The 25,970-nt window shown below is 38.2% G+C and overlaps 1 protein-coding gene across 3 annotated transcripts in view; it reads right to left on the reverse strand.

The window, feature by feature from the left end:
- Positions 1-25,970, reverse strand: part of CCNY (cyclin Y) — a 341,523-nt gene that overhangs the window by 52,604 nt on the left and 262,949 nt on the right. For all 3 annotated transcript variants that reach the window (XM_054592502.1, XM_054592503.1, XM_054592504.1), the window contains exons 4-7: positions 12,470-12,570; positions 4,647-4,682; positions 929-986; positions 718-837 (exon numbers count right to left, since the gene is read on the reverse strand). In XM_054592502.1, the coding sequence (XP_054448477.1) occupies positions 718-837; positions 929-986; positions 4,647-4,682; positions 12,470-12,570 (315 nt within the window). The remainder of the gene's footprint in view (positions 1-717; positions 838-928; positions 987-4,646; positions 4,683-12,469; positions 12,571-25,970) is intronic.

The following is a 25,970-nucleotide window of genomic DNA, read 5'->3' on the forward strand; positions in this document are numbered from 1 at the left end:
GCTCTTAGTGTAACAGAGACACAAAGGGTTCTCAAGTGGCCTGTAAACTTTCTATTAGACAGAAATCTCAGAAGCTCCAGAGAATGGTTTTCTCTCCCCTCCAGGACAACTTATTGTCTGATTTGTGCACAATGTAAAAGGTCAGTGACAATGGGTTCCATTGTCAAATCTATTTCCCAAATGATATTTGATGTAAATAGTCCCTAAAATTTTAAGAACCTAAATAACAGTGTAGATTTTTATCTCTTGTTTGAGTCTGAAAGTGCAGATTACCTCCGCGTAGTCTCTGAATATATCTTACAGACACATTATTTACACAAAATCAGAAAAGAGAAGGTAGCAGTATATGTTCTTTTCTATACAGATATTCAGGTAGGATGTATGTGCTTATCATACCTAATAAATGTCATTGGAACTTTTGTAGGAATCAACAACAGGAAATTTGGGCATTTAGGAAGAGGGCAGCTTTGTCTACCTCACTTTAGCCCCATGTTTACTTACCTGCATTTAAGGTTTCAATATTTATTGGTTTTGAATATGATTGTACAACTGACTTTTGGAAGGGACAGTGAAACAGATTTTTATATGCTCTTTTAGGAGATCCATAATCTAATCTCCAAAGGAGAAACTGTAGTGTCCTTAGACTACCTGATAAGAGTCCCTGGGCACCACTCCACTCAACTATAAGATGCCTGCAGTCACCCTGAGGGCACTCACCAAAGTGACAATGGCACATTCAGCCGTCAGCTGAGCAGCACTGAACAGTGTCCGAACAAACCGGTAAATCTGCTTCTGCTCTGGGTTGTGTTTGTCATAATCTGGTGGCACTTCGGATTTCTGGGGAAGAAAATATTTTCAGATGGCTGGCCACCCAATAAAAGCAAACGAGAAATAACTAAACAATATCATGGAACAACAAGGAGTTTACCGAAAGAGGATGAAGGTTTTCATCAAAAATATCTAAGAGCATCCTTCCATCTGGGTCCCTGGTAGGGAAAATTAATAGAACATGGAGTTTACTTTCTGAAAAAATGAGTTTCGTTCAAAATAAAAAATATATACTGTTTGATTCAAGTGTAATTTCAAGAGAAAGAAGGCAGTGAATAATGATTTGTTTTACTTGGGTATGGTACTAGATAATTTTTGAATAGTCCATGAAATAAAGGTTATGAATTAACTTAAGTGAAAATATAGATTTTTATTTGCTGAGTTTTCATATGAACCAAATCTAAATTTCTTGATCAAAGGCTGACCAGATCAGTTTAAACTATTAATATATTGTGGTTGACATTCTAGAAGTTCACGGGTAAAATGAAGTAAAATGAACATTGAATGTGTCCTGGAGACTAATCTGAAGTTTTCACAACATGCAACTTATCCATTTAATTAAAAGTTTCACAATTTTATATTGAAAAACATGAGGTGATATATAGAAAATCTTAGCTCAATAACCTATAAACATATAAAAGAATGGCTGGTTCCTACCAGGCTGGCATAGGAGCCAGGTAAAATGGTGGCTTCATTCTACCACAGTGCCTCCAGCAGCTGCCCTACAGGGACTATCCATACCTCGCCATAGACAGCTCTACCTATCATGGGGTCAGTGTTGAATTTTGCCTAAGAACTTTTCTTTAAAAACCATTTTTGGAAACCAGTGCTGCTGGTAACAGCCTATCATTTCCATAGTCTGTGCTTCCAATGTCCATTAGGCTTGTGAATATTAGAAGACCACAGAAATATCCCTAACACACAGCCAGGGTGGGAAACACTATAATTTCTGCTCAATGAATTCACTGTTTACATAAAAATAAAAGAGAAAGAAAGATCTTAACAGAACAACTCAATTTGCATTACTAATTGTTTTTAAAGCTTCGGGCATTCATACCCTTGCTCTTTTTCACTAGCCTGAGGGAACACATATAGCAAAGATTTAGATAAACAACAGTAAATAAAAGACAGGTTCAACCAGGCAGAACCTGAAACTGGGGTCTGAAAACATAAAGATGGCTCCTCTTGGTGCACCTGGTGACACTTCCTTTTATAAGAACCCAGCTATGAAAAATCAGCCAATGCCTCACCTCACAACTGCCTCTACTAGATATTCAAGGTGCTTTGTGAGAGACAAGGCCTGGCCCAACACCTCATTTCTTTGAGCTAGTCAGTACTGTTCAATCTTTCTGATGAGAGCCCCTATAAAGGCTTTCAGCACTCTCAAAACACATTCACCAGAAGTAACTGTAAAAATGAAAACACAGTTTCAAGATATAAATGAGGATTAAGAATTTAAGCTAAAATGACTCCTTTGAGAAGTGGATTTTCTTTTTACCTTCATTGAAAGTGATGTCTCTCAGCTGAAGAGCACCATCTCTACCAAGTTAATGGATACATCACCAGCTCCAGAGGTATGGCCAGTATGATTTATCAAAGAGAAAGTCTGCAGAGAGTCAATGCCACCTCATCCCAAAAGACTTTCAGGATATCCTCTGTAAATCAGTCATGCTTTTTTACAAATGCTCACTTTTTCAGCTGGACTTTGTCACTTTCATTTACTTACTTTTGGCCCAGTTTATCAGCACTGGGCCAGTAGAGCAATTAAAAGTCTCAGTGTTATATTATTGCTCCAGTTCAATGCTCCATTCCACAATTTACTAGCTATGTAAACTTAGGCAAATTATTTTACCTCTATGTGCCCCAGTTTCTTTATCTAGAAAATGGAAATAATATCAGTATCACCTCATGAAGCTGTTATAAAAACTAAATGAGATAATGCATGTAAAGAGCTGCCCAGAGTGGCCAGAGTACACATTTAATAAAATTGGCTCTTATTGTCATCTATGCCTATAAATTAACCTTGGGAACCATAACAGTCTAAGAACTGAGAAATCACTCAGAGATGCTAATGCAAAACTGGTTGGCTTAAGAACACATCTGAGTTCCATGGATGGCACTATGTTATTTAAGACTTAAATGTTTAAAAAGTTTAAATGACTCACATAGACACAGCAAGACAAACCCTGCACTTTCACTGATATGTTATTCTGGTCAAGGTTCAAAGGTCCAATAGCCTACATCCTGTAAATTTTTAAATCTGAAGTTCTCAAGCAATATAAAGAACCAGGAATCACAATTACAGTGTAAAAAAAAAAAAAAAAAGTCACTACAGAGAATATCTTTCTGTTTACCTTCTCCCATAAGACTGTTTAATAGAAGCTCTGACTCTAGCCTCCACTTCACTGGCTTATCCCAACTGTCCCTTGTTCCCTTTGTAAAACACACTGAAGGTACCACCCACTAAGATCCATTCCAACAGTGGCGAGGCTTGTTCCCAGAAATGGGTCACACCAATGTAAAAAAACAAAAACAAAAACAAAGGCCAAAATGGAGTCACTTTGGCTAAGCTGTGTCACCAAACCAACTAACCTTAGTTTCAGCCTCTCCCAGTTGTGGAATTTTAAACCAATCAGTCTGGAATTTCCTGTCAGCATTAGTGAGGTTCTGCTTCCCTTATGGACAGGTGTCACTGCCTGAAAGAATCCACTCTTAACTTCCTAGCCCCACCTTTTTTCTGCCTACAAAAACTTTCTATTTTGTACAACCCCTGAAATGCCCTTCTAGTTGCTAGATGGGATGCTGCCTGATTTATGAGTCGCTTAATAAAGTCTCTTATTAGATCTTCAAATTTACTGGGTACATTTTTGTTCTTTAACACAAGTTGTAGTTGTTGTTAGATTCATATAACATAAATGTCACTTAATCAATGAAGTAAGACTGCAACGTGAGTGGCTTTGTTCTTTTGAAAACGAAGAAGGATGCTTTGGAAAGACCCCAAAAAAGGGCATCATTAAAAATAAGTTCATTGTAGGTTAGGTGTGGTCAAAACCTGAAAGATTCTATGCTCAGATTGTTTTGCAAATGTTTTAAGTTTCCTTGATATTAATTTTTTTTAAATACCCCTGCTGCAGAAAGGGATAAATTACAGGTGTGGCTTATGAAAGAAAGTCATCTTGGTACTCTAATCAATGCTCCATGCTCAAAACTAAAGTCTTGACGCTGCATTAAAAAACTGGCAAATGAATGTACTCTTACGTTGTTTTGACATTAAACAACATTAAAAAATGAGTGTTTTAACATTGAAATGTTAATGGTAAATTTTTTAAATGATTTTTCTATGATTCCCTGTTTTAACTGACTTTTTAAATTAACTGAACTATCTTCAGACTCATATCACAGAAAGGGTTTCTACTACATTAATATGATTTATGCCTACATTTATAACAAAATTTCCTTCACTAAAATTGAGACACTAAACATTTTTTTATGTTAAAGTTGCATACAGTAAATTTTTTCAATTATATTTTATAAAGATAGAATGTTTAAACAAATTATACAGAAAATAAAGAGTAAAGAGGAGCTGAACATTATCAAGAAGCTTTGTTTCTTTTGCTGGCTTCAAACGTAGACACCCATCTGATTTCCTCTGATTCAGAAGCAGTTCAGTACTTACCTGCGAAGTTTTGGTAAATTATACTAATTTTAGAAATTCTATGAAAATATGAAGACCAATGCAACTAGAACATAAGAGAAAAAAATAAAAGAAAAAAACATAAAATGTAATGTTTTTAGAACAAAATTAATCATCCACATACCTGTTTTTGATGTGATAATATATTGCGAGAGCTACACTGTAAAATAAAATGCAGTTCAATGTTTCATAAACATATACAAGATGTTATATATTATCTGACATCAGTCTGACTACAAATATTTAAAATAAAAGTCAAACGACCCATCTAAACAGTCCCATTTAATTCACAATGCTAATCAAAAAAATGCCCTCTTTAAAGTAAATCAACCTGCTACTCATTCCTAGCAATTATTAAATCTTTTCCAGAAACACCAAAACTTCAAGTGGTATTTAAAAATTTCTCTTACTATCTGAAATCTTAAGCTTTCCTCACTTGTAAAATACAGGCACAGTGTAAAAACCTCCCAACTCAGTACCTACTATTTTAGAAAATTAGTGGTATCTTTATAACTACCAGAAAAATGTGGATATCATCCACAGTGGTTTGATATTTTTTCCCCCTTAAATCAATAACCTCTTGGCAGCCTACTTACTCAGTTGCTGAAATGGTACTACAACTCTTATATGTTACAAGACCTTAAAATTTTATTTTATACTTTAAAAGAGCTTAATTTAATGAAGACATTCCCATATCCTGATTTTTCTAGTGTTTTTCTGATTATAAAATGCATCATATTCATAGGATAAAAATTTTAGAAAATATAGGAAGTATAAATAAAAATAGTCCTTTGCTCAGAGATGACTCTTAGCTTGAGATACACAGATTCTATACATTATATGTGTAAATAAACAGGATAGCATCATATTTTTATCCTCAGTAACATTTTTCTTACCATTAAAATATTCTTTAAAAAAATATTTTTAAATGGCTATATTCTATCATATAGTTGTTGAATAATTATTAACCATTCCCCTCCTATTGAACGTTTTTAATATTTTGCAATTATAATTAACAGCATAATAAATATCCTCAGAGATAAATATTTGCGCAGTCTGTGACTACATTATTTCCATAAGAGAACATTCTGTAATTGGAATTACTCTAAAGTCGTTAATAATTATAAGGCTCCCCGCATACATTGCCAAATATCTTTGCAAAAAACTGTACTATCATACTTCCCCACCAGTGTCTATTTCACCTCACCCCTTGCCAGGACCTTAAAGGTTCCAATAACACGTTCTCCAACTGGGTAGGTTAAAAAGTGGTGTGTCTGTTTTCAGTGTGAGTTTCTTTGATAACTTATCTAGGTGGCAGAAGTATTCATGTTGACTGGCCAATTTTTTAAAAAATTTCCTCTTTTATAAACTCACTAGCTCCTTCCACTATTTATGTTTTACTTGCAAATTTATTGAGGAAGCTAACATTCATTTTTTAAGTCTCTAAGAACATAGCTAACTAGCTGTATCAAACTGTGTTCTGGGTCTCAGCACACAGAAACTATAACGTAAGGCACAGTTCCTCAGGGGCACCCACTCAGAGACTTAGGCATGCCTGCTGGATTCCAAGAGCTCAGATGCTTACCTATGATTTCACATGACAATAGTTAATCTTATTGTATCACAAGAAAACATATTCTTCCAATCTCTCTTTCCAAATCTATTCAGTCAAATGATTTCAGCTAAGTGTTAAAAGAATTCATGAGCAAATGATAATACATTCTCTTTCTCCTAACATCTTGCAAAAAATCTAAGCTGATGAAAGAGTTCTAATTGGGGTGAAAAGGCTTCAGAATTTTTAAAAATAATACTATAGTCTTCAAAGTGCTTTCACATACATGAACAGCCCTACAATGGAAAATAGGTGTTATTGATTCTATTTTATAAATGAGAAAATTCAAATTCGGACACCAGATGCCAGGATTTCTAACTTATATAATGGTTTTGTACCCTTTCGTTCCACCATGTTACTTCTGGGAAAAGGAAGAAATTACTGTTATAGTCATGCTATTGTGATTGCTCTTCTAATCTGATAGATTTAAGCAGAATGTTTCACATGATTGAATTTGTAGTGATTAGTTTAATCATTTTGCTTCTCCTGTGAGGGAATGTGACAAAGGACAACTATCACTGGACTGGGAACTAGAGGAATCTGGTTCAAACCTGGCTCCTTCACTTCTCAGGGCCTTCATTTCCTCTCACTGCCTGATTTCATTTCCTAATGTTGAAAATTAGGACCATTCAACCTACTAGGGACCCAAAAAACCCAGAATTTATTTATATAAAATGGTGTATTTATTCTTGTATGTTTAAACTTCAGTCACCTTCAAAGTACTCTCCATTTGATGCAGTGCACCTATTTTGAAGTTTTTCAGTGAGTAGGGAAGGTGGGGCACAAGGGTCATGCCGTTTTTGGCCAAGAACGGCTGAACACGCAGCACGGTGTGAGAAGGTGCACTGCACTAGTAAATCACCCATCGTGAAATGGGCAAATGTATTGAAAGAGTCTTCAAAAAAAATTCACTGAAGCCAAACACAGATTCTCACATCAATGCCAGCTGGTACAATGATACACATGGGTTCCTAGAACACTGACCTAGCGGTGGAAGCCTGTACTACAAGGGGTCCGCCTTCCAGAAGGTAATTCTGGTTTTTTTCTGGGTTCCCTCTAGTACATCACTGAGTTGTTATAACCAAATGAAATATGTAAAAGCATGATCTCAAATATAAAGTTCTAAAACTAAAGTTATTATCATTGTGATTTCCTACCAATAATTCTATCTCAAGAGATCTATTGGCTTCTGCAGATTGAGTGAAAATCTTCAGGGCCCCAGAGTTACTATCTCCTAAATCTTCAGAGCCAAAAGCAAAACAGGACATTATCATGGCCCCAGACCTCCATGAAAAATAAAGCCACTATGTAAGACAATTTCCACTCTAGGTCATATCCCAGAGAGCGAGAAAACCAAGCTGAGAATTCATGTACAGCCCAGCCCCATAGGCCAGTTTAGTTGGTTACCTTGAAATAAGTGATAGCTGGGGTAAAGAGCAGTTACTTGAAAGCTGAATCAATTTCTGGCCTCAGGGTCCGCTCCAAATGCCTAGCCTAGTTTTGAAGGCCTGGTCAGTTCTGCCACATCTTCAGAAAGCAGTGAGGTTTCACCAAAGATGGGCTAGAGCCAAACCAAAAGTACATTTGGATCAAAGGATTTGCCTCACTGCTTTTGCCACCTAGCTAGAAAGGAAGAAATGCTATTTTCTTGACCAAAGAAACAAAACAGATTTTGATCACTGGCACTACACTTGTTTCACTTCTTACCTAGAACTAAATCAGCAAAGCAGATCAGGATGCTAAGATCTCAGAAGATTAAGAAGCTCATGCAGACAGAGGCAGGTGGGTAATTAGTGCTCTCTGACCCTATTGGCCAGGTGTGTGAATGGGGCTACCTCCCAACCATTCTGCCATCATCATTCCTTTGCTCCCTACACAGATTTGGGGGAGGAGTTGGTTGGTAAACACTAAACTCATACTACAGCTGTTGGCATTTAGGGGAAAGGTGGGAAAATCAAGTTCTCCAAAAAGAAATCATGCCTACAAAAAAAACAACAACAAAGAAAAACGAGTACAGAGTGAGGGCCCAAACTTTTAATACTTAAGCCTTTCTTTCACTGTTAGAATAGCATTCAACTCTCCATTCACTCCCTAACTAGAATTTGTAAATATGTTTGTTCATTTTTGCAATTCATCAATTTACAAAAGTATTTTATTTTAAAAATAAGAATATAAATTAGTTGTTCTCAATTTTCTCAAAGAAAAACCCAGAGAACCCAGAGAATTTTCTCAAAGAAAAAAGATCATACTTGGTTTTCAGGAAGCAAGTTCAGTCCACAAATGCTCATCATGCCCACAATACAGCTGAACTACTGTATTAATGAGGGTGTAATCAATTGTAATGTCTCGGGGAGGGAGTTAAGGATTTCCTTTGACAGGTGTAGGATAAGGTTTAGGCAAAGTTTTAGAATCAGAGGTCATTCAGACTTAGCCTCTTCCTATCCCCTTATGTTTTCAGGGCACACAGGTGCCATAGGTACATTTTTTTCTTTTTCTTTTTTTAATTAAGTATATTTTATTGATTATGTTATTACAATTGTCCAATTTGTTTCCCCTTTGCCCCCCTCCACCTGGTACTCCTACTTGCTCCAGCAATCCCCTCCACCTTAGTCATGTTCATAGGTCATACATCTAAGTTCTTTGGCTTCTCCATTTCCTTTATTATTCTTAACCACCCCCCTCTCTATTTTGTGCCTACCAATTATGAGTCTTATTTCCTGTACCATTTCCCCCATTCTGCCCCTTCCACCTCCCCACTGACAACCCTCCAATGTGATCTCCATTTCTAAGATTCTGTTCTTGTTCTAGTTGTTTGCTTAGTTTTTTTTGTTGTTGTTGTTTTGGGGTTTGTTTTTTTAGGTTCAGTTGTTGATAGTTGTGAGTTCGTTGTCATTTTACTGTTCATAGTTTTGATCATCTTTTTCTTAGATAAATCCCTTTAACATATCTTATAATAAGCAGCTTGGTGATGATGATCTTTAGCTTTCCCTAGTCTGGAAAATATTTTATCTGCCCTTCAATTCTAAATGGTAGCTTTACTGAATAAAGTAATCTAGGTTGTAGGTCATTGCTTTTCATGGCTTTGACTACTTCTTTCCAGCCCCTTCTTGCCTGTAAGATTCCTTTTGAGAAATCACTGATAGTCTTATGGGAAATCCTTTGTAGGTAACTCCTTTTCTCTAGCTGCTTTTAAGATTCTCTCTTTTATCTTTTACCTTTGGCATTTTAATTATGATGGTCTTGGTGTGGCCCTCTTTTGGGCCACCTTGTTTGGGACTCTGTGTGCTTTCTGGACTCATATGTCTATTTCCTTGGCCGGACTGGGGAAGTTTTCTTTCATTATTTTTTCAAATAAGTTTTCAATTTCTCGCTCTTCCTCTTCTCCTTCTGGCACCCCTATGATTTGGATGTTGGAACATTTAAAGCTGTCCCAGAGGTCCCTTAGCCTCTCCTCATGTTTTTGAATTCTTTTTTCTTCTTTCTGTTCCTGGTGAATGTTTATTTCTTCTTTTTGTTCCAAATTGTTGACTTGAATCCTAGCTTCCTTCCGTTCACTGTTGGTTCCCTGTATATTTTTCTTTATTTCACTTTGAATAGCCTTTACTTCTTCCTTTATTTTGGGGCTGTACTCAATCATTTCTCTGCGCATCCTGATCACCAGTGTTTTGAACTCAGCATCTGATAGGTTGGCTATCTCCTCGTCATTTAGTTCTTTTTCTGAGGTTTTGATCTGTTCTTTCATTTTGGCCATATTTCTTTGTCTCTATTTGGCAGCCTCCCTGTGTTTCTGTGTATTAGGTAGAGCTGCTTTGACGCCCCATGTCAGCACACCTATTACGCTGTTAAGGGGTAGAGCCTTAGGTATTTGCCAGGTCAGGGCAACCCGCTTCACTGCTTTGTGGCACTGCATGTGGGGAAGGGGTCAGAGAGGAAACAATGGTACTTGCTCAGTTCTTGCCTCATTTAAATGAACTCTACTGAGGGACCAGCAGTTTCTTCTGCTATTGCAACCCATACTGGTTTTTACAGCCAGAGGGTATTAAGCTTTATTTCCCCTGCACTGGAACCCTGGGCTGCGTGGTTTGGCCTGTGGCCAGGATTGCTCATTCCCCAGTTGTCCCTCCTGGTTTTTATCTGCCACACACGAATGTGGGACCACCCATTCTGCTGGCTACTCCTGCCACTGCCTTGCCAAGGGTCCCCTCTGCCCCAGCTGCCCGTCTCCACTCCTCCTAACCATCTTGACGAACGTTTCTTCTCTAAATTCTTGGTTATTGGACTTCCATACAGTTTGATTTCCCGGCAGTGCTGGTCGATTTTTGTTTTTAGATTGGTTGTTATCCCTCTTATTGTTGTGTGAGGAGGTGAGGCATGTCTACCTACGCCTCCATCTTGGCTGGAAGTCAACAGGTACATTTTTAAAAGAAGGGGACTTTGTAAGACAACTAAGCTACTGACTGGAAGAATTTCCAATTTGGGTGGTAGAGAAAAAATATCTTTCAGACCAGGAAAGCCACAGTACCCACACTGAAAGTTTTGTTTCAAAAGTCAGCCATCTTAATTGGTCTAAGTTTTCAGCTTCTTTTCCCTCCATGTATTAATTTATAGTTTATTTAAAACTTTCAAGGAAACTTTGGTGGGAGAGGAGAACGGCTGTCCACCTACATCAGGGCCTCAACCCTGGCTGCCTATTAGAATCTCCTAGAGATTCTACAAAATCCATATACCGTATCTGTGGGGTGGACATGAAACCTCAGTGTGTTTTTAAGCTCCAAGGAGACTCCCAGGCACAGCTGGGGTTGGTACCACTAATTTACACAGATGCATAGCTGTAACAGGTGATTGCACCTCCCAGACTTGACACTAAAACATCAAACTGTCACCCAGTTTTCCCACCGACTCCTAAGTGTCTATGTCACAACCAGTAGCAATTTTAATTCATCCAAGGACAAAGCATTGAGCAACTGATTCAGATCCACTTGTAAATCCCAAGAGCTCCTGCTGGCCCTGAAGGAGAAGGCACCCTTTGCTCCACTCTGCCCTCCTTCCCATGAAAATGATTCCAGGACTAAAGGAAGTTAGCAGCTTTTGCTCTGGGCTCCAGAGCTTCTGCAAATGCTCATAGCCACATAGTGCACATATCTTCATGGCTTTCCACTTCATTCCACAACTACCAACAATTTACTCTGGAAAGTGCTGCACTTCCCATTTCCCCACAGTACACCTAGCCGCAAGGGCAGGAGTGGCTCAGCCAAGGATACGTGCTGTGGAGCTATGCTATCCATACCTCTTCCCAGCTACAGCAGCTGACTGGGTGTATGCCCACTCATCACTGATAAAGCCACAAAGGGGCTAAGGGAATAAGCAACATTCCCATTTAGAGCCTAGAAATATCAACCCCACAAAAGAGAAGGCGGCCTCCCTTCAAGTGGTCCCACGTCTACCTTCCCCTGAAGTGAACTCTGTCCACGGAAGACCATGATAGTCCCCACTGCCTGCCTGAGGCTATGACTGATTGTCTCATGTGGTAACATTCAGAACAGGGCTTCTAAGCCTGAAAACCTGGCCCACTGAAATAGAATACTTCCTATTTAGAAATGTAAACACTTATTTCAAACATTAACATGAACTATTGTTAAATGTGTATTTTCTTAAGTATAACGATAAAATATCCTAGATTTTTCACAGATGAGCTGAAGACCACAGAAGCACATCAGGTTCTCTGTGATCTCGTTATCAAAATCTAGTGGCAACATTACAGGAAAAACCAGTGTTCCTTCCCTCTTACCTCTCATTTTAAAATATGGAAACTGAAGTCCAAAGGGAAAGAATTTTATACCAAGACTCCCTCTCCTTCCTTAAACCCCATTTGAAAATAATATTACAAAGAGAAAGATCTTACCCAAATCCTCCCCCCTGGTAACAGAGCAGGGGTCAGAACTCAAATCAACTGTGGGCAAGGACATTTTCACTATGTCAGGCCTGCTTTCTACTGTAGCCAAGTCTTAAACTGGAATCTTGTTTTATTTTGAAGGTAAAATATTAGCAGTTATGCAAAGATGGCTTAAAGAAAAGGGGGGGGAGGTAAAAAGTGTGCACAAAAATAAAAAATATGCTTTAATCTACATTTAAAATAATTTTAAAATTTGTTCTTTTTATGTAACTGGTAATATAAAAAAAATTTTAATACCTCACATTTTAACTACCAAATCACTTTTTAAAAAGATTATCCATAACTAATGACCTTCCCCTGACAGACCCCCACAACCAACCAGTTAGCCATCAAGTTAAGGAACAGAAAAACCATCCAGTTAAGCAAAAGTCTGTATACCCACCATTTAATTGTATACTTGAGGTTTGGTTGACTGACTGTGCTATCATCTAGGAAAATCGTGGAGCAGGAGCTGTATTTCCTTGCTATTTGTCCTGGAGGATGCTGGAAAAGAATGGTGACAAGACAATGACAATTAAACAGGGTTCAAAATTCTTACAGAGAACATCATCCCTTTAAATTTGAGACCAAGTCATAGAGGAAAAATGTCTTAGCCAGAAATGTGAATACTACCAGCAAGAACAATATAAAAATACTTTCTTTTTTTTTGTTATTGGATATTATTTTATTAAAAATGAACAGATGAATATTCTACAATTCTGGTTAAACTTTTTTTTTAATTTATTTTTTCAAATTCTTTCTTGATGCAATGAAATTCCTTGTTCTTTCATTTATAAAAATCACCACCACCTCTCCTACTCTTAAACCTCTTTCATGGGAAGAATAGTACTCTTACTATCAAGCATCAGAGTGCCCTTCATAAAAATCACCTGCCCCAGATCTTGTGTGACAAGTAAACTGCTCATTACACCAATGAAAACCCCCAATTAAGGCAGTGTCCTGGTTTTATGAACCAAGAGTCTACTGTACTCTTTCTCTCTATTCTTGGAGTACAGAGTATTTGGATGCAATGGAAAATGCAGCCAATATTACTATAGAATCTCCTGGTTAATCCGCTCAAATTTCAAGAGGTGAGGTTATATAGGAAAAAAAGTATTCCTTTGTTAGGGCAAAGTACAGTTTCTGATACTTTGCAAAAGAGTGCCAATGGATGACCTTCACATAGTGTGTCTGCAGTATTATGACTGTTTCTTTCACAACTGCACACATTTTGAGCTCTCTCAGGAACTTGAGAACTGAGAAAAACTTCTGAAAGGTACTGGTAAAGGGAACAGAATTTAAATTATACAATGATGACATCTAATTAAATACTAAGTAGATTTTTGGCAACTGGGCAATATAATTAGTAAATATCAATCTGGATAATTATTGCTCAAAAACAAGTTAGAAAAAAATAAAATAAAATTGTCCAAATGAGTTTCCACTTGCCTGGTGCTGTTAACAGTCTACCAAAAAAAAAAAAAATCTCTTAGGGTTAATAACATTGCCAACCTAACCTGCCCACCTCAAATAAACCCTCAGTATCCACAGTTTATAAATGTAAAGGAAGCCTTAAAGCTAATCAGAGACCAATGCTCTGTCCAATACTTTAATATTTTCTTTTATTTAACAAGTTTCCTCTGTAGTAAAATTATGAAAGTATGAAAGCACTTGACAAATATAAAAACAATGTTATAAACAATCTCCACTCAAAACTAGTCACTGAAGTATGTATAAGGTTCCTTAAATCACAGCTAGAGGGCACTGCACTACTGAAACATAAGGACGCTCCCACACACTGGTTTTATATAAATAGCATATGGGTCACAAGGAAATAACCCAAATCAGGAAATTCAAAAGGTAAGGCCTGTTCACAGGTTTTTCTTCTTAAGCATACACTGTTCTGTGCCTGTGCAAGGAAAGGCACAAAGAAGCCTTGTAAAACTGAAGTTACAACTTGAATGCCATTTTTAACATGACATTTTCACATCTATCAAATTAATCACAACATTCTCACTAAGATAATCCTAAGGCATTAAATACAATTCTTTTCTCTTTTTAAGCTCTTATAGTAATCACACTGAAGTCACCTAAGACACACTAAAAAATCAGAATCTAATAATAGCTGTTAATACAGGAGGCAAGTTTTAAAACTCCTTATGAGCCCTGGCTGGTGTGGTTCAGTGGACTGAGTGCCAGCCTGGGAACCAAAGGGTCACAGGTTCAATTCCTAGTCAGTGCACATGCCTGGGTTGTGAGCCAGCCCCTGGAAGGGGGTGCGTGAGAGGCAACAACACATTTATGTTTCTCTCCCTCTTTGTTTCCCTCCCTTCCTCTTGCTCTAAAAATAAATAAATAAAATCTTTTTAAAAAATCCTAATGAAATTTCCCCTACTGGTGTAAAATCTACTACAAACAAAATCTCAAATGATATACTTAAAATTCAGTAATTAATGCATGTGTAAATGAATTTTTAGAGGCACAGGTTACCTTTGGGACTAATCCCAACAATGAAGTAAAAGGAAAATAATTCATTTCTATTTTTTGTATGGCTTCAACTGTTTCCTCTAACACAAATTTCTTCAGGATTAAAATGTGATGGGAGTCGAAGAAAGGAGCTGAGTGATACACTCAAGTGAGCATACTCTACATCATCCCTTCATAATCTAAAAAACTACCATCCTGAGTTGCAAGGCAGGAACACCCCTTGGCACACAGTCCTGAAGGGACAGAAGGTTAACTTGAAACCAGCCCCACCGAGGGGCCAGTCCTGGCCCTGAATCTACCAGATGTTAGCCTGAGCCTCCCCACACTAAAAGCTGGTGTGCCAAAGCCCTTAGTTTGCCACAGTATGCCAACTCAACAATATCTAAATTGAATTTAAAAAATCCTAAGCATTAAGTTATAAGGCTTTTTAGTTTCAGGGTGTCTCATCACTCTAAAATACCATTTGGGCATTAAGTCATTTGTTGAATGTTAGAACTACAGGATTCTTAAATTCTGTAATCCTTTTGATCTGAAATTCGCATCCCTAAAAAATAAAGTTCTAGATACTTTACACACATTCATTTACAACTCACAAATACCTAGGAAGGCTAGAAGAATTGCCATTTAACAAACAAGTCAAAAGAGGTCAGAGAAATGAAGTAATCTTCCCAAGGTCAAATATAAGACACGAGAGCTCCAAGCCACATTTGTGTGACACCAAAGTCCATGCCTTTCTACCTACAGTTCTTCACTTGAGCCATGTTCTCCCAGATCTCTTCTTACAATACCTCAAAGGCCATTTCCCTTCTCTGGCCCCACTCATCCTCAGAACCCTGTCAATGGCCCTTGCTCAAGACTTCTTCCTGACACCAGACCCATCTAAGCTGAGTGTCCTCCCAGGTGCTCTTAGGTTCATTTGTGGACCCTCCATAGCACTGATCAATCTCCATTGTCATTTGAAGCTCACTTGTCTCTGATCTTTCTAAGGTCTAGACTCCAAGTCTCTTGAAGGTAGATTGGATAATTTTCTTGGATCAATCAGCAAACAAGGGTCAGGTCTACCCCAGGGACCAGTGGGGTAATAGCTGGCTCTCTTGTGGCCGTGCCAGGAATTAGCTAATGTGGACAAGATATTCAAGTACAGATGGGCAAGAGCATGGTTGGAGTCAGAAAGCCTAGAGTTCACGACGCAGCTCAGCCATTGATTAGCTGTGTGAACGTGGGCAAATTAGTGAAGTAGATTGATCACATGCTCTGGTTTGCTGAGGCAACCCTAGCTTCTCCGTTGTTCTGAAGTAAGCAATAACAGCAATAACCCCCTTTCACACTCATTAATGTTCTGATTTGGACAATAAGTTATAAGATCACCTTGTGCTTTATCTCTGGAAGATTCAATATTTTCATCTGCAAAATACAGAAGGCAGAGGCTACCCCTCCTCGTGGTGCTGTAAGGACTATGTGGGATAACACATGGGGTGCTGAGCAGGGCCATGCTCAACAAGTATGAAGTCACTTCGAGTACTTAATCTCTGCACTTAAACTTCCCATTTTCAATGGTTGAGCAAAGTTATCCTACCATTTCTTAGGGTTTGTTTGGATCAAATAACAATAAAGCATTTAAAAATGTGAGGTACTATTACTAGAGGAAGAGTTGTAAATGTTTGTAAAAAATTACATAAATAACATCTCCAAAAAGAAACGCTGCATAATTTTTTTTTAAATCCTAATTTTGAGGAGAGCCAACTAAGACCCTGACAGAAAGCAGACCTGTGTGTGCAGAGACTGAAATCTGCACCAGCATTCCTTCAGATTCCTTCAAATATGTAAAGAGAGGATGGGTACCCACTGCCACCGCCTGCCACTTGCTGTATATCGTTTGTGCAGTCTCACAAAACCATGAAGCAGGTGGGGTATTCCACTCATTTTACAAACAAGGAAACAGATTTAAAGAATCTTTACCCAAGCCACACAGCCCATAAGGAGTGGACACATGGAACATTCTGTGAAATTCCCGTGCAAACCAGAGCACTCACAACTGAGAAGGACACACATGCAGACAGGGCTGCGAAAGCTCTCTTGTCACCCTTCCAATACCACTATGAGCCTCAAAGACACAGAGATAAAAACCGCACCCTTCCAATACCACCTTGAAGCTCAGAGAAAAGGGACAAAGCAAACAAACAAAAAAGCCCCTCATCCTTGACTGCAAGGTGCTAACAAACTAATATTCTGTAGAAAGAATAAAGATGTAACAGCTTTCATCAGAATCAATTCTTACAGAAGGAAAAGAAGAGAAAAAGCAAATAGTAATGGATTAAGAACAGAAGTGGACAAAATCATTACTCTATTAAAGCAAAAAAAGAAACCAATGTTGAGTCTCAAGAACAGAAAATGCCAATTTTGAGATAAAATTTCGCTCTATTATGTTATGCATACTGTCATCATAAAATAATTATGTCTATAATTTACTTCAATCCCAGATCAAACGTTGGCTTCATTATGGCCTTGTGCATTGACTCTACAATGAGAACTACTTTTTCTCATTCTCATTTGGGCTGTGAGGCAAAATCCAGAAATACAATCCCTTAGGACTAGCATCATCTAGAGAGAAAGGTTCCCCAGAAGGCACCACAAGTTGGGCAGGGCAACCGAAAGTCTCCCCCACCCCACCCCCAGGCTTCTACAAAGGCCTCTGAATGCAGGAGATGTGGTTACTGCTGTCAGAGTTCTTTCTGCAGCTATGTAAAGACACTCATTTCCAAAATAACTGTTATTCTTGAATACAATGGTCATATATATCCCATGCTACAGTTTTGGGGATAGGGTGGGATGGGAAATGAACTTATTCCAGAATGTTGGGGGTCAGTAGGGCAGGTGTTTACCAGGTCTCAGTCTTAAAATTTTTAATTTACAGAAGACTCAAAAATGGGTTAGACTTGCCCCATATGTAAGAAATTCAAGTTTCTTTCCTACTGTTATCATTCTCTTCTACATAATTAGTAAACAGTCATAGAAATTCAAACATGTCAAGTATTTGTACAATGTAAATGTTTAAGGGCCTATACATATCCCATCTCCATTGATATGTATAACTATCCTGTGAGATGGGAGGCAAGTAGTAGTGTCCTCTTTACAGCTGATATAATTAAAGCACTTTACCAAGTGACACAGTAAGATGGCATTGAAAGCAAAGAAGTATCAGAAGAATCATAATTCAGGCCACTTGACTCCTAAGAAAATGTTACTGCTATATGACGTTATTCTTCAGCAATATCCCTTCCAAATTCCCCATGAATGCAGTTACACTGGTCAAAAATCTACTGGTTCTAGAGGATCATTTCTTCTTTTGGGAGAAGTTTAAAAATTTAAAAGCACAAAGAATGTAAAAGGAAAGCCGTGCTTTGAATAAACAAGTATCTTATTGCTGATCAGTTAAAAAACTGAATTCGTAAAACTACAAACAAAACATTAAAAGCAAAAGACAAGCTACTTTGGAAAAGAGTTTCGCAATTATTCAAAATGTTAAATATAGAGTGACCAGAGGACCCAGCAACTCTACTCGTAGGTATATGCCCCAGAGAAATGAAAACATGTCCACACAAAAGCATATACAAGAAAACCCATAGGATCATGATTCACAAATTCCAAAAGGAAGAAACAACCCAAGAATCAACTGATGAATGAATAAACAACATATGCATACCTCTACAATGGAACATTATCTGGCCATTAAAAGGAATGAAGTTGTAATATATACAACATGGATGAACCCAGAAAACATTTGCAAAAGGCCACATATTGTGTGATCCCATTTACGTGAAATGTCTGGAATAGGCATATCCCGAAACAGAAAGTAGAGTAGTGGTTGCTAAGGGCTGGGGGACGGAGAAGGGGAGTGGCTGCTGATGGGCATCGGGTTTCTTCTTGGGATGATGAGTATGTTCTAAAATTGACTATGGTGATAGTTGCATAATTGTGAATATACTAAAAATCATTTTATGGTATATAAATTGTATCTCAATAAAACCTTCTAAAAAAATAAATGTTTTTTATAGAGTTAAAAAAACAGTCAAAGACCAAAGGCAATAAAAAAAATCCTATGGGATGGGACTGGAATTGGAAATTCAGTAAGAATTCATGATTTCTAAAATGTCTATTTCCTAGATATGAATGGGCCTAGAAGCAATGACACCCCAATAATAATGAGTATTCACAGAGTCCAGATCTGGATTGCTATCACTGTTTGCTATTAAAAGGAATCAGGGCTCCCTGGAGAAATGGCTGATCCAGGGCTGACTCAGGCAGGTACAAGCTGAACCTGAAATATCTTATTGTGCCAAAAAGCAAGACGGCCCCTTCCAGGAAAGATGGGGCATGCCACAAGAACACAGAGCCAGTTTGCAAAGACTGCAACTAGCCAGGTCGAGGACAATGTGAGCACCAAAATAATGAAGGACAGCAATGCACTATATATATTCGGTTGGTCAAAAAGTTCATATGTTGGTTTTTTTTTTTTCAATAAAAGACACATTTTTCATCTTCACCAATAACTTCACTGATTTGAATATTTTGAGTATGCCGGCTATCTCCCATGTGGTAGAATGTTGATTGTTCTCAATTAATATCTCAATTTGATTGCTACCAACTTCAACTGTTCTACCCAACCAATGATGGACACCATTCAGCAAAAAATCTCCCAGCACAAAACTTTGCAAACTACTTTGGACATGTCTGATCAGTAAAAGCACCTTCTCCATACACTACACAAATCATTTTTTGCATTACAGTTGCATTTTTACCTTTCTTGAAATAATAAAGCATAATACACTGAAAATGTTGCATATTTTCTTCCATCTTCACTATTAAAATGGCTATACAAAAATTCACCAATTTTGATAATTTTCTTTCAATGCATGCTGATATGATAGCTGTCACAATACAATCTAACAAAATTATTTCAAATAAAGTTAAAGACAATTAAGTGCTATTAGAGTCATTTTATGGAAAAAAAAACAAAAGAACTTTTTGGCCAACCTTTTGCCAACCCAATAAATCATTGAAAAACAGAAACCCACAAGTCCACATAAAGATGAAAGGATAGAAAATGATGGTTGGATGGATGGATGGGAAGAAATAGCTCTCAGAGCAGAATGAGACTTCCAAATGTGAAGGAGTTAGGGATAGGGGGCTGAAAAATTACCATTTGCAATGAAAATATAGATTGGTTCAGGCAAGAATGATCAACAGATGCAAAACCTGGGGGTAGGAATAAGGAGCAGGACATTTGCATGGTCTTAAAGTGTCTGCTTATTGACTGCTCTTTGGTTGTAAGGTGAAAACCAGTCAATACTCAGTGGAGAATCTGGACAGCACCTTGCTAGGCAATCAAAACCAACATCACCAATGAGGTCAGGTGAATATTGGGTGTCTCCAGGTTTAATATAGGGAGAAGGGCAAAAGAAGTACTCTGAAGTGTTTTGGTTTGAAGTGCTAGCCTGAATCCTTCAGACAAATCCAAAATGAGAAACATTCTGTTAACGAAACACCTGGCCCTGCATTTTGCAACAACATCAACATGATGAAAGAGAAAGGAGACTGAGGGGCACACCAGTTACATGCCACATGTGATCCTAAATTAAAACCAGCACTAGAGAATAACATGCTACACAGGACATTATGGGGCCACTTAAAACAACTGAAATATGAAAAATCAATTTAAAAAAACAGTGTCAATGTTAAACTCTTGATTTCAGTAACAATATTGTGTTTACACAGACGATATCTTTGTCTTAGGATATACATACACAATGGAGGTTTTTAGGAGGTAAAGGGTAGGATTAAGACAACCTACCCCAAACAATTAAAAAAAAAAAAAACTACAGGATTTTTACAACTGGTTAATTTGGGTCAAGAGTGTATGGGAATTTTCTGAAAATTCCATAAATTTAAAATTTTTCACAGTAAAAGTTAATAACATATATCTAAAGTAAAAGAACAAACTTTAACACAGATGCTGCAGAGGAAGCCTCTGCTTAAAGGGTAAGGGAGGGAGAGTCTCCTTATTCTCACAGGACTTTTCTAACAAAGTCCTTGCTCCTTCTCAGACTCTGTGATTTTCTTTCCTTTCTCTGTTCCAGGAGTCCCTGAGCCAAGTGATGAAGTTGAAAACTGAGGAATTAAGAGAGCAATAAGGCAAAAACAAATGACATAATGAGGTATTATGGAAGGCCCGGAGAAGTGGGCTCCTCCACCCTCATCAAAGGAAAACAGAATCAGGAGGATACAGAAGAGGTCAAATCAGAACTGTTCCTTCCCACTGTCCCCAACAAGTGCCTCAAAAATGTGAAAGGCAGCATGTTCAAGAACCTGTGCTGGCTAACTCACAGATGACATCTTCATACCACATTCAAAAGACCAGGGCTTCAAACACAGCAACACCCACTAAGAACAGGCTACGTATATTCTAGGACAAGTCATCAAATCAGTTCAGTGACCTTCACTTGGGTGTCTTAACAAGGACAGTGTAGTTTCCCAAATGACCTTTCACGAAAGTACTAGGGAAGCAATTCCATGTGTCAGCTGCCCTATATTCATGTACACCATTACATTACACTTTATTTCTGCCTCATAGCAAGAGTGACAGAAGGAAGTATACCAGAAAGTGTAAGAAAAAAGTTTCAAGATGGCAGAGGAGTGAATGGAAGTTACACTGCCCTCCTACCAGGACCAATCTGGAATTACAACTAAATTGTGGAGAAATCACCCGGAACAAACAACTGAACAATAGTGAGAGAGGAGCCTTATAACTTTGGACAGACAGAAGAATCAGCTTTAGCACAACCTGACTGATAAGGAGTGTGGAGGAGACTCAAGAAGGCAGGTGGAGCACCCATAGACAGCAGCGCCAGAGGGATATTTAAGCAGCCAGTGGGATCCCCTGAGAAAAGTGGGGTCGAAACCATAAGCAGGGATCCCCAGCCTATAGCACAGGAGCCCAAAAAGTACACAGATACAGCCAGCTACAAAAAGCAGTAGGGTTGCACTGAGCCAGAGATGGGTGGCTAGAAAGGCAAAAAGCCATTTAAAGGGCCAACAGACAGATTTTTCTTTACAGCCACTTACCCTGGGCTCTGGCAAAGGCGGAGCAGAGTAGGCTAGAGGTGCCTGAGGAGAGACTGGGGAAGGAGGCTTTGGGGAGAGAACTGAGGGAACAGCCAGCAGGATCCTGGTGCTGAGTCATCCTCCATACAGTGGCAGCCATCTTGCTTAGGCAGACCACTCCCCTGAGTGGCAGCTGCCTGAGAGGAAACAATAGCCCTGCACCCAGGATGGACTCTGCCTTGGCCCTGTGGTGCTTCAGCCTGACTGCTGAGCATGGAGCGACTAGATTAACAGCTGAAGGAGACAGCCACAGACAGTAGATTCCTGGAAGTCTCGAACAGACGACCTAAGATCAGACTGGGTCAATATTTAACACCATCAGAGGCAGATCCAGAAAGTAAAAAAGCGGTAAATACTAGAGGCTACTGAGACAAAGTCCACAGTGGTCTTCTCCATGATTTGAGATATTTTATTTACTACATGGCTTTTTAACATCCATTTTTGGTCCATCAAGTTTGTGCATATTAAGTCATTAGATTTTAGACTAATAGTTTCTCTCCTTTCTTATAATAGCATTATCTCTTTACGGCCTTATTAACACCGGTTCATTTGCTGTTGGTAGTGAAACTACAGGGGAGAGTTATTTATGTGGATGTGTGAATGTTTCCTGGGCTTTGTGGTTTTGTTCAGGCAGCACCTACACAAAAACTCACAAGACGTGGTGGCCAGAGTGACCCTCAGTCAACCAGAAAAGGGCAGGACCCACAAAAGAAAGACTAAACAACAATCAAAACCCAATCACTTCCACAGAGCCAACATAAATGGCATCATAAAAGGCATCCAAAGAGGAGCAAGATCAGGAGATCAAGGAGACTCCACCACTGAATCTTACTGGTCTTCTTACCATAGAAGTTCACATGACAAAATCAGGAAGTCAAGATAGATCAATTTAAGAAACAGAAGAAAAAAAGAGGAGTCTCACAAATAATGGGAAGACAAAGAAACACCACTCAGTCGAAGGGAAAGTAGGATCCCAAAAAAGAGAACTAAATGAAACAGAGGTAAATAAGCTACCAAATACTGAGTTCAAAACAATGGTTCTAAGGGAGCTCAGTGAGCTCAGAGAAATTTACAAAAAAATAAAGGGAAACTAAAAGGAACTTACAGCAAACTGTATCAGCATTAAAAAAAAAAAAAAAGAAACAATCAATAAGAGACAAAAGGAAATGAAGAATATAATTTCTGAACTGAATAACACTATAGAAGGAATTAAAAGCAGGCTACATGAAGCAGAGGATCAAAACACTGAGCTGGCAGATAAGGTAAAAAAAAAAAGCTCCCAGAAAGAGCAAGAAAATGAAAAAAGACTCAAAATGAATGAAGAGGCATTTAGGGAAATGCAGAACAACATGAAACGTAATAATATCCATATAATACAGATACCAGAAAGAGAAGAGGAGTAAGAGATAGAGAACCCGTTTGAAAAAGTAATGATGGAAAACTTCCCTAATTTGAGGAAAGAGTCGCACAAGTCCAGAAAGCACAGAGGTTCCCATTTAAGAGGAACCCAGTGAGGCCCACTCCAAGACACATCACCACTGAAATGTCAAATATCAAAGACAAACAGAGAATCCTAAAGGAAACAAAGGAAAAAGAGGTAGTAACTTATAAGGGAGCCCTGGTACAGCTAGCAGCTGACTTCTCAACAGAAACACTACAAGCCAGAAGGGAATAGCAAGAAATATTCCAAGTCATGAAAAACAAGGGCCAGCAACCAAGATTACTCTACCCAGCAAGGCTCTCAGTTAAAATGAAAGGCGAACTAAGGAGTTTCCCTGACAAAAGAAGGCTAAAAGAATACACTTCCACCAAAAAAGCATAACGAAATATGCTAAAGGGACTGCTTTAAGAAGATGAGGAAAAAGAGTAAGAAAGAGAGGAAAGCAAGTACAAATGGAAAAAATTAATACCTATTAATAATAACTTTAAATGTAAATGGATTAAATGCTCCAATCGAGAGACCCATCTCAGAACAAAGGACCTACACAGACTGAAAGTAAAGGGATGAAAAAAATATTCCAAGCAAATGGAAAGTAAAAAATGAGCCAGGGTAGCAATACTTATATCAGACAAAACAGATTTGAAAACAAAGGCCATAAAAATAGATCCAGAAGGACACTTCATAATACTCAAAGGAAGAATCCATCAAGAAGACATAAAGATTGCAAACCTATATGCACTCAACACAGGAGCACCCAAATATATAAGGAAAACCTTGGAGGAGTTCAAGAAAGACATAGACAGCAACGCGCTGATAGTAGGGGATTTTAACACCCCACTGTTAACAATGAATAGATCTTCCAAACAAAACATCAAGTCTTCAGTTCCCACACTGTGGAACCAAAAAACATATTACCACAAATGGACTTAGAGAGAGAGAGAGAGAGAGAGAGAGAGAGAGAGAGAGAGAGAGAGAACCTTTCATGCCAAAGAAGCAAAATATACATTCATTTCAAATGCACATGGGACATTTTCAAAGACAGATCACGTGATAGGACACAAAACAAGCCCCAAGAAATTCAAAAAAACTGACATCAGAGGAAGCACTTTCTTGGTCCACAAGGGCTTGACATTAGAAACCAATCTCAAGGAAAAAACTCAAAAGCACTCAAAATCATGGAGGCTGATTAGCACGCTATTAAACAATGAATGGGTCAATAATGAGATCAAAGAAAAATCTAAAAGTTTCTGGAAACAAATGAAAATGAACACACAGCTGTCCAAAACCTATGGGACACAGTGAAGTCAGTCCTGAGAGGGAAGTTCATTGTAATAGAGGCCGACCAAAAAAGATAGAAACATTTCAAATAAACATCCTAACCCTACACCTTCAAGAACAGGAGAAAAAACAACAAAGCCCAGAGTGAGTAGAAGGGAGGAAATAATCAAGATCAGAGCAGAACTGAATGACATAGAGACTAAAAGAACAATTCAAAGGATCGACCAATCCAGGAACTGGTTCTTTGAAAACATAAACAAAATCGACAAGACTTTAAGCAGTCTCATCAAGAAAAAGAAGGGAGGGGACCCAAATAAATGACATCAGAAATGAAAGAGGAGAAATAACAACTGATACTACAGAAATATGAAGGGTTGTAAGAAATTACTATGAGCAATTATATGTCAAGAAATTTGAAAACCTGGATGAAATGGACAAATTTCTAGAAAAATATAACGTTCCAACACTGAACGAAGAAGCAGGAGAAAGCCTGAACAGACCAGTGACAGCTGGGGAAATTGAAGCAGTAATCCAAAAACTTCCTGGCACACAAAAGCCCTAGACCAGACGGTTTCACGGGAGAGTTTCACAAAACATTTAAGGAAGAGCTAACTAACCCCTATCCTTCTCGGATCATTCAAAAATATTTAAGAAGAGGGAAGGCTCTCAAACTCTTTTTGTGAGGCCGGCATCATCTTATCTCAAAAACAGATAAAGACACAACCAAGAAAGAAAACTACAGGCCAATATTGCTGATGAACATACACGCTAAAATTCTCAACAAAATATTGGCAAACCCCATCTAGCAATATATTAAAAAGATCATCCACCATGACCAGGTGGTATTCATCCCAGGGATGCAAGGATGGTTCAATATTCACAAATCAGTAAACTTATTATATCAGAAAAAAAAATGGGAAAGACAAAAATCCTATGGTCATATCAGTAGATGTGGAAAAAGCATTTGAGAAAGTACAGCACCCATTTAAGATAAAAACACTCAGCAAAGTGGGAGTAAAAGGGGCATACCTCAACGTAATAAAAGCGATATATGAAAAACCTACAGCCAATATTATACTGAGCAGGCAACAACTAAATGCTTTCCCACTGACTGGGAACAAGACAGGTTGTCCACTTTCACCACTTCTATTCCACAGAGCATCAGAAGACCTAGCCCCAGGGATCAGAGAAGAAAAAGAAATAAAGGGCATCTGCATCGGAAAGGAGGAATTAAAAACTCTCATTGTTTGCAGATGACATGATAGTGGACATAGGAAACCTTACAGACTCCCCCCACCAAAACTACTTGATCTAATAATTGAATTTGGCAAAACAGCAGGATCCAAAGTCAACATGCAGAAATGGAAGGTATTTCTGTATACCAGCAATGAAATATCAGAATCAGAAATCAGGGGAAAAATTCCATTTGCTATAACAACAAGAAAACTAAAGTACCTAGGAGTAAAACTAACCAATGAGGTAACAGACCTGTACTCAGAGGTCAATTAATTTGACAAAGGGGGCAGAAGCATAAAAT

This window comes from Pteronotus mesoamericanus, unplaced genomic scaffold (genome assembly GCF_021234165.1).
Source record: "Pteronotus mesoamericanus isolate MK-2021 breed Mesoamerican mustached bat unplaced genomic scaffold, CSHL_Meso_final scaffold_36, whole genome shotgun sequence".
Lineage (NCBI taxonomy): Eukaryota > Metazoa > Chordata > Mammalia > Chiroptera > Mormoopidae > Pteronotus > Pteronotus mesoamericanus.